This window comes from Helianthus annuus, chromosome 7, assembly GCF_002127325.2.
Source record: "Helianthus annuus cultivar XRQ/B chromosome 7, HanXRQr2.0-SUNRISE, whole genome shotgun sequence".
Classification (NCBI taxonomy): domain Eukaryota; kingdom Viridiplantae; phylum Streptophyta; class Magnoliopsida; order Asterales; family Asteraceae; genus Helianthus; species Helianthus annuus.
The window spans coordinates 84,680,923-84,697,800 of record NC_035439.2 but is presented as its reverse complement, the minus strand read 5'-3'; the positions used below and the strand labels follow the sequence as shown (position 1 = coordinate 84,697,800).

At 34.7% G+C, this 16,878-nt stretch overlaps 1 protein-coding gene across 1 annotated transcript; it reads right to left on the bottom strand.

Annotated features, from left to right (window-relative positions):
- Nucleotides 1–13,815: 13,815 nt before the first annotated feature.
- Nucleotides 13,816–14,559, bottom strand: LOC118480207 (secreted RxLR effector protein 161-like). The gene has a single exon (XM_035974930.1). It carries the CDS (start codon nt 14,557–14,559, stop codon nt 13,816–13,818), a length of 744 nt encoding a protein of 247 aa, XP_035830823.1.
- Nucleotides 14,560–16,878: the final 2,319 nt, after the last annotated feature.

The following is a 16,878-nucleotide window of genomic DNA, read 5'->3' as shown; positions in this document are numbered from 1 at the left end:
TTGTATTTCATGTTTGTTCAAGAAATATATATTTTCTCCCAAAATAATACATCTTCTTCTTGTCAAAAATATGATATAAATTTGTAATAATTGTAAAAATCATATTTTTTTGTTTCCTTTGGTGTCAAAAATATTATTTAGCAAAATATACACATGAGTAATATTTCCAGAATATTTTGTAAGTTACATTCCTTAGTTCGGTTTTACCGGTATTTTGGGTATTCTTTATATATTTATTCCTTGGAATTTTGGTAATATTCTGTATTGTAATTTCTTGGTATTTTGATGGGTTATATTATTTCAAGTCCTAAAATAATATAACTAATACACATAATATACAAATAATCACACACATGGTGTCATCTAAATATATATTTTCTAAATACATATTTAGTCACTTTTATTTATAAAAACCAACCTCCAATATTTATATTTTGTTACAAAAATTATGGCAAACTTTATGTGAAAGATCCATGGTATAAGATACACATGTAAATATTTATGTGGAAATATTTTTCTAAGTGTTTAATTTTTAGAAAAATTTTGCCATAGTTTTCCTTAAAAATGGAGGTTTTCATACCTTGAAGGTATATCATTTTCTTTTGTAAATCAACACAATCAATTCACAATCAACAACAAACAATCTTTACTTACCAATTTTGCCATAAACAAGCATATATTACTACTTCATGAACTTGAAAATTTATAAAAATTGTAGTAACTTACTAGTGTTCTTAGTATGTCTTGTTATCCTTTAAAGATTGATTCTTTAAAAGCTTCATTTTTAAAGAAAATGGATCTTCACAACTTATAATCATATTTTTCAGAAATGCTTCTTTATGAATTTTTCTTGTTACACACATGTTTCTACACCTTATTAATCACCATAAATAAGGTTTATTCATTTAAAATCCAAGATTAAGCAAAACTTGCATTTTCAACTTGGTTTCTTGGAAAATCATCCTTGAAGTTTTAGATCTACAAGACTTACATTTGATTTTAATCATTATTTCACAAGAACACATTATATTCTTTCAAGTTCATGCTTTTTGTGTGGATGATCTATTATCTTACAACATTTTTATTCTCTCATCTTGCTAGATTATGTTTTTAATCATGATCTAGCAAGATCATATGATGATCAACATCAAATACATGAGTAAACAACAATCAACAAGCAAATCATCACATAAACAACTTAGTTTCTTCATTATTCAAGCTTATGTTCAAGTTTCATTCCTTTGATTCTTAGTGTTCTTCATGATTAACACTATGTAACATCTTTTAACCACTTGAAATAGAAGTAAAATGGAGTGTATGATGTTCTTACCACTAGCTCAAGGCTAGGGATGATTAAGAGGAGAAAAGAGATGGATAATAGCAAATGATGAAGGTCCTTGAACTTCCGAAAGCTCGTAGCTCCTTTGTGTAACCTCTAACACACTTGTATATGCTTGGAATGGACGTAGGGTGGATGAATGATGGTGGTGGTGAGTTCGGCCGAGAACAAGGCAAGGAGAAGGAGAGAAAGTGTGTGTGTTTAGTGTGTGTAAGAATGAAGCTTATGATTACAAGGGTTATACTTATAACCATATTCTAGTTTTATCTCATGTATAATGAGGGAAACATGATCAAATATAATAATCTCATAAAATCTTGGGGTGGGCCATATGTTGGCCGATTTCATAGGTGTGGGGGGGGGGGTATGTAGGCTAGGTTAAACTAAACTAGTTAGATTATGGTAAAAATGTAAGTATTTAGTTAGATACTTTAGTTACTATATATTTATCATGTGTTATGATGTTCGGGGACCATAACTAGCTTGGTAATGTTAAAACAATGCTTCTAGTGAAAAATTATGTTTCGGGTAATGTCCGGTTGTTCGGTTGGTTACTGATTCGTTAAGGTGCTAAATTATGTAGTTTAGTGTGCTTTATGTTACCTTTTTATGACAGTTTTAATTCCCGACACTTAGGAAAGCATTCAGGACCATCTAATCATATTTCTGCATAATATTAGATTGTTTAAATCTTGAATTTGCTGATTTTCTGCAGAATTCTGCAGTTTAGGTGAGTTTTAGGCACTTTTCGGCACTTAAACTACCTCTAGGAAGGCAGTTTTATGATCCTTACTTTCCTACATGCTATACTAGTGTAATACTTGGTTTCTGGCCCATTCTAGGTCTCAATACAACGTCTGTCTATTTACTGAACTCCGTCAGCATTTTTCTGATTTGTCTGATAACTGTGCTAACTATATTTAATTCATCATTTAAGTCAATAAAGTTCTCACGCAATAATGATATGACATTAAGCAATATGTGGCGCACATGTATGGATAAACAATAATCAGGAAGCAATTCAAACAATTAAGTATAATTCAGCATAGTCATTAAGCACTAATCATTATTTAATACTTGTACGGATACCTGGAATTTTGACAGTTGTCACAAAACTAGCACAAGTGGATGCAAGAATTGTTAATGATTGGTTTTATCGACATCAGCGGTGCTTACATGGGATTGGGTCAAACAGATAATACATATAGTTTTGTTCTAAGAATGAACATTTGGTCGCTTTTGGTTGTTTCCGTCAAAATCAAACGGCTCAGAATGATCGATTTTCTTCAATATCGAATGTGATTATGCCAGAATCGAATATGAGAACAAATGTTTGTGTCACTTATGTCAAAGTCAAACGGCTAAGAACGATTGCTTTTGTCTAAAGCAAAGGTGGTTATGCGAAGATATAATCTTTGAATGAATATCTGGAATCACTAAGAGAATAATCGAATGCACATTCGTTTTTGTCAAAATCGAACTCAAAATCCATTGGGTCGACTATGGTTCTTGAATCTCAAATCCTAATTGTCTTACACTTCTAAATCCCATGTTATTTATTGGCGTAGGGCTTTGGGTTGATAATGATTTTAATTAATACGCGCAACAATATTTTTTTGTTGTAAAATCTTTTGTTGTTACCACACAAGCATTTATAAATTAAAGAAAACTGTGATCTGACAGCTGGAAACTGTGTAATTGCTTACGAGTCGAATACATAATGAAACTTGAGTAACGTTAAAGAGGAAGTGACGACGTTAGTGGAACAGAGATTAAAATTGATTAGTATTATGTGAAGTTCTCGTTTAAAAATGCAATTGAGGTAAGACTTTAATCAAGTGTAACACTTTCTTTCTTCCAAGGAAGATTGAAAAGACAAGCTAGATATGTGAAGGTTCAATATTAGGAACTAGATGAAAGTAAAACATAATGTGTATTTTATTGATTGTTTGAAGGTTCAATGGAAGGTTAGTGGATGAAAAGAAATAGGTGACTCTAGGGTTCCAAATGAATCAAATGTTTGATGAATAGTTTGTGAATCGTTCGGTAAAAAGTTCGTTTGTGTTTGTTTATTATACAAACGGATACGAACAAAAAATTTTGTTCGTTTAGTTAAATGAACGAACATGAACAAAGGTCGCGTTCGTTCATATATGTTCGTGAACGTTCGATAAGATGTTCGTTTATGTTTGATAGTTCATTAGTGTTTTTAATTTTTATATTTTATTTAAATGTTTTAAAATTCCAACAAGTAAAATATTTAATAAGTGTAAGTGTATTATATATATTTTCATGAACATTTGTTTGTGTCAGTTTGTTTCCATTTGTGTTCATGAACATTAGTTTGTGATCATTTGTGTTTATCAATGTTCGTTGCTTAAAATTAACAGATGAACACGAACAAGGTCATTTCCTTAACAAACGAACACGGACATAAAATGTCGTTCGGTAAGTGTTCATGAACAGTTCGTGAATACGTATATTTCTTAACAAATGAACATGAACAAGGTCTTGTTTGTGTTTATTCAGTTCGTTTGCAACCCTATGACTCTCTCCCAGTTGCGGATTCACTCTTTGGGTAGGGTGGACTTGTGCCCATGCTACATGTGTGTATATATATAGCGTAAATTTGTTTTCTAGTGTTCTATAATAATAATAATAATAATAATAATAATAATAATAATAATAATAATAATATTTTTTTTGAATTTGAATGAATTTTGACCAAGTTTTTATGGTTCTCACGAAATCTTTGCATTCTTATTTTAATCTTACCCTATATGTATCTTAATCTAAGTAGTGGCAAATATATATATATATATATATATATATATATATATATATATATATATATATATATATATATATATATATATAGGGTGGGGTTCATTTCAGAACTCTAAATAATTACAGAACTTTCAGAACTTCTAATAAACAATCATTTTTTAATATATTTTTATATTTAGGGCACTTTTATAACTTATTATATGTACTTTTATGATTGCATACATGTTAAGATTAGTTTACATATGTATAATAGTCAAATTATATATAAGTGTAATAATTTATTACATATATTTAAAAATACTAGTTTACATATATGTAATTAGAAAAATTCATATAAAAAATGATAAAATGACTCTTATGATGTATGTAATGATAAAACTACATATAATAAATAATAAAATTATCCTAAATATAAAAATATATAAATAAAGAGATTGTTTATTAGGAGTTCTGCAAGTTCTGTAAATATTTAAGGTTCTGAAATGATCCTCACCCTATATATATATATATATATATATATATATTATATAGAAACGGGTTCCGGAAAAACGCGTGAGAACGGTGAGAACGCATCCTGGCCCAACACGTGTCCTGCGGCATAGAGAAGGGCGGAGGGACTTTTTTGTCTTTTCATTCTTCTTTTATTTTCCCAACGTGGTATAATATTTTCTGGCGTCTATGTTTTTTTTTGGCGTTAATTGAATTTATTAAACTTTTTGGCGTTGAATTAATTGTTTTTGTGTCACATATATAATTTTTTGGCGTTATATCGTTTTCTAGTTAATTTTTTTGGCGTTTGTGGCGTTTTGTATAATAAATCACTACGAGTAATTAATATTTGCATAAGATTAAAATAAGTCCAATTTTTCTTTTTGGCGTTTAGTGAATTTTTTGGCGTTTTAATACCCTTTACAAGGTGCTTTGCCAGCAGCTGTTCTCCCAGTTTTCATTCTACTTGCATTTTGGTGTTTGTAGTTTTTGGCGTTTTATATAATAATATATTTTATTTATAGAGAATTAGATAACAAAACAACATATAACTTGATATCAATACAATATAAAATGAAAACAAAAATAATTAAAAATGGTAATCTAATTTTTCTTTCCAATCTCCAATGTCATCAGTCTCTTCCTTCTTGAATTTGTTTATGGCGTTTTGAACATTTTTTGAATAATTTAGCTAGATGCCAACTTTCCTTCATAAACCCCGTCTTTTTCAGAAGAAGCTGCTTAGTGGCATCCTGTTTTTTGGTGTGATATTCTTGTTTGGTGGCATGTCTTTAAAGATCAACTCTTGCTTGATGCTATTTGTAATAATGGAGTCCAAAATAGCATTTTACACTTGTGTTGAACCCTTTATTCCATCCATATGATCATCAAGAACGAAGCTCACATGATGGCATATCATTGTCATCAGTCTTTTTATTGAATATTTGTCCATCTCATTCAGCAAAATATTATTGAGTTAACCCCCTTAGAAAAAGGATCCATTTCAGTGAAAGCTTTGCCATCTGTGGCATTTTAAAGGGAGTGGTTTCTAGAGGATATGGCGTTTTTTTGTGTTTTTCTGGGTGTGATTAATTTCATTGTGTATAGACCCCTCTCTTATAGGAGTTTTTTGGCGCGTAGTTTAGGCGGGACTTTTTATTGTAATAAATGATAGTAATAAAGTAACTGTCTTTTCAGTTACTGTTTTTGTATTTACTGTGTTGATCAGCTTTTATCAGTTTTATAGGTTATAGACGTCCCATCTTCTAAGTTTGGCGTTTTTTTTTAAGTGGCCTTATGCAGACCAACATGACAAAATACAATAACGGAGTAAATAAAATATTAAGCAGGAAAAATATTTTTTATTATTTTTGGCATTTTGTTAGGGTTAACCATTTTTAGTATTATTTTGGCGTTTTGCTAATAAAGATAGAAATATATCATTTAATTATCTTTAAAAAAAAGAAGATTACATAGAAGAAAAAAAAAGAGGAGAAAAATTAAAATCATTCGTCAGAAGGTACTTTATCCGAATAGTATCCATCACTTGTGTCATCTTCTTCCTCGGAGTCTTTATCTTGATATTCATCCATGTCATCACATTCACCTTCATCAGCTTTTTGTTCCTGAAGATTCTGAAGCCTCCACCTGAACATGTCTTGCATTAACTCCAATTTTGAGTCTATTTCTGTGTTGGTACAAGTGGCGTTATGCAATACTTCCATGAAACCCAGTCGCTGCTTTGTCATGATGTTCTCTAGCCAGTAGACTTCCTGCTCTCCGCTGTCATATGTAACCGTCACCATGTTTGTTTTATCATCAAAACGCCATGATGTCATGAAACGGTCTGGCTTCACATCTCCTTTGATAGGTCCAAATTTGCTGGTTAATGCTTTCATTAGCATATGCGTTTCATGGCATTCGTTGTCTAGAGCAATGCCAACGGATAAGATTTGCCTCTGTATCTCTTCTTCCATCTTTAGAATTGCCCTGACCGTCTTAACATACACCCTCCTTCTGTTGTCAAAATGGAGGACGTATCGCATGATTCCCAGAGTTCATCTCCACGAAACGATTGTTGCCATTTTTGGCGTTTTGTTTAAGTTGGCGTTTTTGGTTAACGATTTTTTTTTTTTTTTTTTTGCAGAAAATGGATAGATTGAAGTGATTATGGAAGCTATGTTTTACGTTTGTTTATATAATGATGTTTTTGGCGCGTAATTTAGGAGGGAATTTCTTCTAATAAATGTTAATAACAGAAATTCAGTTATTTTGTGTTGTTTCATCTTCCTGTAATATTCAACGCGTTTTATTACTAATTTTTGGCGTTTTGTTTTTAATGGCGTTTTATTTTTCCGTATGGCGTCTTATCATTTGATGGCGTTTTGAATATGAGTGGTAAAAGACCCTTTTACCCTTGATGTTATTTACGAAAATGCCACCGCGCAATCTAGTCCATGGATTGTTCTGATCGGACGATCCATAAGTGTTCTCACCGTTCTCACACTTTTCACCGTTTTCTCTAAATCCTGACCCTATATATATATATATATATATATATATATATATATATAGTGTGTGTGTGTGTGTGAGGTTCATTGGGGAACACTAAAAAAGTGGGGAACAATGGGGAACTGACTCAAATGAAATCCGATTGGACTCATTCCAGCGGGATTGGAACCGGCTCGTCGAACCCTAACTAGGGTCTCTTAACCTTAAACCCTAAATCATAAACTCTAAACCCTAAATATATTAGGGTTTGGCTTTTAGGGTTTAGCTTTAGGGTTTTGGGTTTAGCTTTAGTGTTTAGGGTTTAGCTTTAGGTTTAGCCTTTAGGGTTAACCTTTTAGCGTTTATAGTTTAGATTTTACGGGTTAGCTTAGGTTTTAGCCTTATTTTTTAGCTTTAGGGTTTAGCGTTTAGGAGTTAGGATTTAGGGTTTAGGGTTAAGAGATCCTAGTTAGGGTTCGACGAGCCGGTTCCAACGTCGTTAGAATGTGTCCAATCGGAGTTCGTTTGAGTCGGTTCCCAGTTGTGAGAACCGAGAGAACCACTTTACGGCCATTAGATCTTCAATATGAATGGACGAGATTAAAAGTAGTTAAAAATAATATTAAATACTTTTTGTCTTATTATGTTTTTAATATTTTAATGCAAAAGGCAGTTTAGTAAATTTACTTTTTTTTGTCTTTTTGTCTTTATTATTTATTACTTTTTTGTATTATTATATTAGTTGTTTTTTTAAACAGAATCTTTTATTAAAAACCATTTTAAATTCAGATTTTTTAACAAAACAAAGTTTACGTTTTACGTTAAAAATTTTACGTTTTACGTTTACGTTAAAAATTTTATGTTTTACGTTTTACGTTAAAATGTTTACGTTAAAAGTTTACTTTTTTACGTTAAAAAATTTACATTTTACGTTTTGCGTTTTACGTTAAAAACTTTACGTTTTACATTTTACGTTAAAAAGTTTACGTTTTACTTAAAAAGTTTACGGTTTTAACTTTTTTTTACAAAAAACTTTTTTACACAAAACGAACGCACCCAGAAATCGCAACTCGGTAGGTGTCTCAGATAGATTGTTATCATCATCGACTAGGAAAAAAATAAAAAACCAACAAGAAAAATCAAAACAATGAGTGAATTCTTGAAAAAAAGGGGTTTGGCTCAGATTTTTCGATAATCAAAGGCTGCAAAGTGGGGTTGCAGATTCAAAAACCTACCCTCCACCATCCTTGTCGTGCCATCGTCATCAAAATATACGGGTTTTTTTTTTTTTTTTTGCATCATCACTGCCCAATCCAACAGATCAAACCCACATAGTTCACTGATCAATCTTCCAAAAAGACACCCAAAATCCTTTGAATCCATACCAAACATAAAAAATCATAAAAAAAAAAATCAAGAAGCCCCCATCACAAAATGTGCTTATGCCGTCGCTCAACCAAGAAACTCAAAACACATAGAATCTCTCCAAGCAGATCACCTTCATTTAACAAACAAAAAACACAGAGAATCCCCACCAACAAATTGGTTAAGAATAAAAAAAAAACAAACTATGACACCCGGCTATTTTGGCTGTACCGTACAAATGTAACACGTGCCATGAATAAATAAAAAGGTTGTATTTGATTGATATTGATGTTTATATGTGATGTTTGATGTGTTGGTAAATCCAAACTTTGATAAAAATTATGTTGGCAACAATAAGATAAACGCTTATCGCGTAACGAACAAAATGGGAAACAAACGTTGGTGACCACCCGATCATTGTTAAAATCCTAAAAAATGTATGTTATGATTAGAATGGTAATTTTAATCATGCCCGGAAGGAAAAATAAATTAAAACGCTAAGAAACTCTATTTTTCGAGTTTAAGCGCGTATCGTGCGATACTGCGCGTATCTGACAAAATACTGTCAACACAGCCAGTTAAGGCAACTGGTAATTATTTCAGTAATATTTTAGTGAGATTATTTTTATAGAATGATAAAAATAATTTAAAACGCACTAAAACGGGATTTAAACGCTAGATAAAATACCTGGTATCCAGTAAAATACCAGTTTGTAGTTTATATATGGTATATATATAAATATATACACGCATGAAAATATGTGAGAGAGGGGACTAGGTGGCGGCACAGGGGTTGCCCACCTTTTTTCCATTTTCCTTCTTTTTGCCAAGTGTTGGTCTTGGAAACATAACATAATCATTTTAACTCTTAACATACTTCATTTATGCAATCAAAGATCAAACAAAATCACTAACTCTCTCTCTCTCTAAAACTCACGGCCGAACACCCTCTTACACACCTCCATCTTCATTTTCAAACTTGTTCTTTGAAGATTCAAGTCCATTCCAAGAAGGTTTCAAGGTGATTTGAAGATCCAAAGGTGTTTTCAAGGTGAAACAAGCTCCAAACATCAAAAATCTTGTCAAAACCCACTAAAATCTTGAAAGGACGTGTAGAAATCAATTTGTGGGATTGCGCTATTTAAAATACGCACACAAAGGTGAGTGTCACTAAACCCCCTCTTTTTACTGTTTTGTATATGTTTTGGGGGAAGAACACGCCTAAAAAGGTTTAATAATGTTTTTGAATAAAACATACCTTTTGATATATAAAACATATATTTTCATTGAAAATATATGGTTTGTTAAATATATATATTTCGGGGAGAAACGGTTTTGTTAAATATATATGTTTCGGGGAGAAACGGTTTTTGGTGAATATATGTTTCGGGGAGAAACGGTTTTGGTGGATATATGTTTCGGGGAGAAACGGGATTTGTTATGGTGTTTCAGAGAAAACGACCGTGTAGTTGGGATGAATTTGCTTGTTCCTAGGGATTTCAGTAAACTCGTACAACATCATATAGTAAATTTATCATTATTAGTAGGATATATATATTGTACGTGAGGCAGGCATTATAGATGGTCTTGATATGGGCCATGCGCAAGTGATGTCGTTTAATCATTTAAGTATTGCATGCGAGGAATTGTTGGTAGATTTATCGGGTTGACAACCCCGTCGTGACAGGTCACTCCTTGTCAAGTCAAACGACGAATTGATATTCTGTTTATAGTCTAGCATTGATTATACCTTCATTGTAAATATATAGTTCGTAGTGTCTTGCTAACTTACGAGTCCCACATTTGATTCTATCAATTTAATATGTAAACTCAGGAAGATGTCTATGGTCGGAAGGTTCTACGGAAATGCTTGCGACGGCTGACCCTTGAGTTATTTTACAAGGAAATGAATTAACTTTCTTAATAATTATATGGATGTTTTATAATAAACACATAATTAGAAAGTTTTTCCTTGGGTCATATTATTTTAAATTTGAATATGTGAACTCACCTTCCTTTGTGTTGACACTTGATTTTAACGTGTTCTTCAGGTACTTGAGTTTGGCTTCAGGAATTATGGCGTATCTTGTGGTTGTTGATGCATGTTTGGTTTCATAATGTGTTGGACAAACTTTTAAAACTATTTGGGACAAATGTAATAAGATCCATAAGGATCAAGACAACTAAACTATGTTGTGGTTATGCCGTGTTTTGAAACTTTATGTTTAAAATCTATGTTTTAATTAAGATAAAATGTCCAACAATTCGATGCATCGTTCAACAAGATATTAATGGGCACCAACTTCCGTCACCACTACGTTTTATATTTCGCTGCGACGTTTTTGGGGTGTGACACAAATCACCTTCATTTAACCAACAAAAAAACATGAACTTTTACAAAATTCAAGATTCTCACCAAGAAACTCAAAACACAGAGAAATATATTGCTCCAAGTAGAGAAAATAACCAACAACAGTACACTCAATTCACCAAAATCCCAAAACAAAATTCATATAAGCACCAGCAAACCCTTACCAACAAACGCAACAACATCATCAGCCGTAAAACAACCGACGAGGGTTTATGCCACACCCACCCCCTGTGCGGCAGCGGCGTCCAAGGGTTCAGCCACCGCCTCCAACACCAGCACCGCCAACACCGTCGAGTCACCCCCACCACCGGAAGAAACCCCCAGAAAAACCCTAAAGAAAAACCCACCACACCGCCTGTAACAACTTTGATGGTGCACTCAATGTCTGTTTACTACGTCTTAATCGAGTCTTAGGTCTAGATAGGTTAGATTGGAGCTTGGAAATGGAAAGTGGATCTTAGAGTGTAATTCCGCTCCAAATGACATAAAGTCATTTGAAGCGAAATCAGGATTATAATGTAATTCCGCTCCAAAAAGTTTTAGGTGATTCCGCTCCAAATGATACTTGGTGATTCCGCTCCAAGTTGTCTAGTTGCTGATTCCGCTCCAAATGATACCTGGTGATTCCGCTCGAAACATCATCATGGGGTTCCGCTTGAACCATTTCAAGCGGAATCAGAGCAACTATAAATAGGTCAGTGATGATTTCATTCGTAACGTTTGGAGCGAAATCAGGTCATGTGCTAGGTGTCGAATTGCTGTCAAAATTTACTCAGAAAGCATTAATAGAAAGGAAATTGAAAGGAGAAAGCTGTTGTGACTTTGTTTACTTTGATTATGCCTCTGTATTCAAAGATGAACTGCCTTTTACTGACTATTTAGGGTCACACACGGTCCAACAAGTGGTATCAGAGCTCAGGACGAGGAGTTCATACCATAGCAGCTTGATTCTACCAGATTTTCTCATTTCTACTCACTTCTTCTCATACTTTTCTGATTTGAACAAGTTCTAGCGGTTGAAATGGACTGATTTTCGAGTATATTGTGTAAAATATAGTATTAACAAACCCTAGAAAGATTCAGGTTAAAATTCGGTTTAAAAATGGTAAAAATGGCCTAAAAACTTGATTCCGCTCGAAAAGTCCTTCGGTGATTTCGCTTGTAATATCATAAAATTCTGATTCCGCTCGAAATTTTGTTTGTGATTTCGCTCGAAATCAGATAAATTCTGATTCCGCTCGAAAGATATCTTCTGATTCCGCTCGAAATCAGATAAATTCTGATTCCGCTCGAAAGATATCTTCAGATTCCGCTCGAAATCAGATAAATTCTGATTCCGCTCGAAAGTTATTTTCTGATTCCGCTCGAAATCAGACCATATCTGATTTCGCTTGAATTGTTTCTGTTAATTTCGCTCGAAAGCTGATTTCGCTCGAAATTTGCTGTTTTTCAAAATTTCGAAAAAAAATTTCTAAGTGTTTGCTTATTTTTTTCAGGTACGTGCAAGATGGATGATCTATTCATGAACCCGTTTAGCGACATGTATGTTTTTGCTGGAAATTCTGGAGATGATACTTCTTCGAACAACACCAATGAGAAGACGTCAAACACAAAGAAAAAGTTATCGGATGCCTTGGAAGTTGAAAGTGCATTTGGAACCTATAACAAACCCTCGAAGTTGATAGCTATAGAAGAATACAGTCGGTGGGCCAAGAAGTTTGAAGATTGGTTGAGGGCCTTTGCTTTTCCCAGCTGGAAGAGTCTAAAAAATGGATACAATGATGGAGGCAAACGTGGTGAAAGCTTAACATCATCTGAAGAAATAGAGGCATTTGTCGCTGAGCAGAAATGCATTGCATTGCTATTTCAGTCTGTTCGAAAAGATATAATATCTTTGATTGAGTACAGCAGTTCTAAAGATCTCTGGAAAAAGTTAGAAACCAAATGTTTAGGTAGTACAGAAATAGTGAAAAACAAAAAGAAACTACTTAGAAAAGAGTTTGTTTTGTTTGGGTGTTTAAAGAATGAATCAGTTTCTAAAATGATTGAGAGATTTGGGCACCTGAAGCTGGAACTGGCGAGACATGAAATCATTTATTCTCGAGAAGAGCTAGTCAACAAATTATTTGATGCGTTGCCAGATGAAATGGATTGGCAATATTATGCGTTGATGCTGAAAAATACTATCAAACTGCTAGAAGTGTTGACTGTAGATTTGCTGATTGAGAGACTAGAGAGTCACGAGCTGGAGATAAAGAAGACACACAAAGTCAATCACTCATCATACCAGCAGAACTTGGATTTGTATTATCCAAAGAGCATGATGCCAAAGAGTACATCTCCCAAGACAGCTTTTTCTGCCGAAAATGTTAACACTTCAAACAAAGAGACTCAAAGCAGTGGATTTCACAGTGGGTCTTCGTCATCGGCAAATCATTCTGATGCAAAGAATTTATTTCAATGCAACATCGCTGTAGACTTAAAGAACGCTCAGAATTTCAGCGAGGAGTCAGCAATGTTGGCCCGAACTTGGATCTTGATCTCTAAATGAGCGTGAATAACTTGAATAACAATAACTTGTAATAATCGAATGAATGTTTACAAATCGAATTGAGAGTATATGTTACAAATGAATCTACATGTCCCTATTTATAGTTTTCTACGGGTACGAGTGAATGGTTGCGTCTCTTCGTGAAAGGACACGTCTCTTGGATGTGTGGTTGTGATTGAATCATGAAGAGGTATGTCGAATCTTGTTCACTCGTTCCAACAGTCGCGTCTTTCTTTGTGTTGCCTTGATACCCGATCGGAATAGGTGTGTGTGTAGAGACACACCCTTTCGGTTATGAGGGTAGTTTCCAACTTCCACTTTGTCAATTCTGGTCCTCGTACTTTGTAACCGCTACTTAATATCTATTCTAATTATCTAACTATGTACATGATGTTAAGAGATTAACCGGTTTCATTCACCCCCTTAATCTCGAGCATCCATGAGTTGCTTCAAGTCTTGAATTCCGAGCAGTTCCCTCATTGTAGCAAACTTGATTCTTGCTAGTGCCTTTGTTAGTATATCTGCCCATTGTAGTTCTCCGCTTATGTGTTCCACAGTGATATCTTCGTTTTCCACACATTCTCTTATGAAGTGATAACGTGTGTCAATGTGCTTGCTTCTTCCATGAAAGACTGGGTTTCTCATGAGTGCTATTGCTGAAACATTATCTACTCTGAGTGTTATCTTTTCTTCCTTCCAGCCTGTGATTTCACTTAACAATCTTTTAAGCCATAGTGCTTGACATGCTGCTGCAGTGGCTGCCATGAATTCTGATTCGCATGAGGATAGTGCCACTGTCTGTTGCTTCTGTGTGCACCAGGTTATAGGTGATTCTCCAAAGTAAAATACTAGACCAGTTGTTCCTTTTCCTTTGTCTGTATTAACTCCAAAACTACTGTCGCTATAACCTGTGATCTTACATCCTCCTTGTCTTTTGTAGATGATTCCATGCTCTTTAGTTCCTTTGATGTAACGTAGTATTTGCTTTACTGCCTTCAGGTGTTGTTCTTTTGGTTCTTGCATGAATCTACTAAGTAGACTGACTGGGTAACAGAGATCTGGTCTTGTATGCAATAAGTACCTGAGAGAACCTATCAGGCTTCTGTAGTGTGTTGCATCTACTAGATCTCCTTCTTCAGTCTTTGTTAATTGAGTTCCCGGAGTCATGGGTGTCTTCGTGTCATTGCAGGATAACATATCGGCGTCTTTGAGTATCTTGTTTATATATCATGTCTGCTTGATGCCTATTTCACCCCCTGCTTGTATTACTTCTATTCCCAGATAGTATGCTAGCAATCCTAGATCGCTCATATCGAATTTGTTCTTCATCTGAGATTTAAAGATGTCTATCTCCTTCTTTGATGTTCCAGTGACTATCAAGTCATCGACGTAGACTCCAACTATTAGCGTAGAGGCTTCACTCGTCCTTGTATAGATTGCGTTCTCTAAAGTGCACTTCTTAAAGTTAAGTGACTTTAGGGTTTGATCTAACTTCGTATTCCAAGCTCTTGGTGCTTGTCTCAATCCATACAGTGCTTTTGATAGTCTGTAAACCTTTCCTTCATTTCCTGGCTTTATAAATCCTTCTGGTTGTGATACATAGACTTCCTCCTTGAGGTCTCCGTGTAAGAATGCAGATTTCACATCTAGATGATGTACCTCCCAACCTTGATATGCTGCTAAAGCCAACATTAGTCGAACTGTCTCCATACGTGCTACTGGTGCAAAGACTTCATCAAAGTCTATTCCGTGTTGCTGAACATATCCTTTTGCAACTAGCCTTGCTTTGTGTCTAACAATGTTTCCGTTTGCATCTTTCTTAGTCTTGAATACCCACTTTAAGCCTATTGCCTTGTGATCTCTTGGCAATTCCGTCAAGCTCCAAGTGTTATTCTTATTTATTGAATCTAACTCAGCCTTCATTGCTTCAATCCATCTTTTGTCACTAGATGCTTCCTTGTAATTTCTTGGTTCTTCTTCAGCGAGTAATAATTCATGTGGATCTAGTTGAATTTCTTCTGTTTCTTCATATAAGTCTTCGAGACTTTTTAGTCTTACTGGAGTGTCGCTAATACTCTCTGTTGTACTTTCAGAAGTGGATGGACCTCCATCTGATAAATTGTTTAAATTTCCTGCTGAGTTCTGATTGTACGAATGTGCTGGCGGGGTTACATAGGAGTCTTGTTCTTCTGTCTGATCTACTCCTGAATCGTCATGATGTGGCCCGCTGCTACCTGGACTACTTGGTTCATATTCTTCTAATTCTGGTGGTATGTCATCTTCTTGAATGACAAAGTTCGTCCATTCGGGATTCCCTGAATCTACCGTTTCCATATAACTATTCCAGTTCCATGGTTGACCTTCCATGAACTTTACATCTCTACTGACACATATCTTGTTCCTTGCTGGATCATATAATCTGTACGCTTTTGATCCTTCTTCTATTCAAAGGTAAACCATAGGTGCACTTCTATCATCTAACTTCTTTTGTTGAAGTGGTAGTGCCTTAGCGTAAGCAGTGCAGCCAAAAACCTTCAAGTGTTCTAAATTTGGCTTCCTTCCTTTTAGTGCTTCATATGGTGTCTTGTTCACCAGGGCTTTTGTCGGAACCCTGTTTAGTACGTATATTGCGTGTCGTATTGCTTCACCCCAAAAATTTTGTGGCATGTTCATTGCCTTTAGCATACTGCGAGTAGTGGATAACATCGTCCTGTTTCGCCTTTCTACTACTCCATTTTGCTGTGGGGAATATGGTGCTGTAAGCTGTCTTGCTATGCCGTTGGTTTTGCAATACTTGTTGAATTCAGCCGATGTGAATTCACCTCCTCTATCCGTCCTTAGCATCTTTAACTTGGTCTGCGTTTCCTTTTCCACATTTTCTTTGAACTCCTTAAATGTTTCGAATGCTTGATCCTTGGAAGTTAGTAAATATGCCCACATGTAGCGAGTACAGTCGTCTACAAGTAAGAATATATACTTCTTCCCAGCATGTGTTGGTGGAGTTATAGGACCACACAAATCTCCATAGACTAAGTCCAGAGGTTTTAAAGATCTGAACTTTGCCTGATTTGGAAATGGTGCCCTACTATGCTTTCCTAATAAGCATGCGTCACAGACTTGACTAGCATGACTTATTTGGGGAACTCCATGTACCAAGTTCTTACGAGTCATTTCTTTAATAGCGTCGAAGTGTAAATGGCCTAACCTTGCGTGCCATAACCATGCTGTGTCTTCGGTCTGTGATAGTAAGCAGATTGGTTTTCCCGTCTTCAGTTTGACTTTGTACAGCCTGTTCTTCATTCTCTTGACTCGCATTAGTAGCTTTCTATTTCGATCTCGGATAGTAAGTAAATCTCCGTCCATAACCACTTTGCAACCGATTTCTGTAAGTTGTCTGAGGCTCAATATATTGGTTTTCAGACTTGGAATGTAGTAGACATGTGAAACAATCTTTTGTTCTTGGTTCAGACATTCCAGTAGTATTGA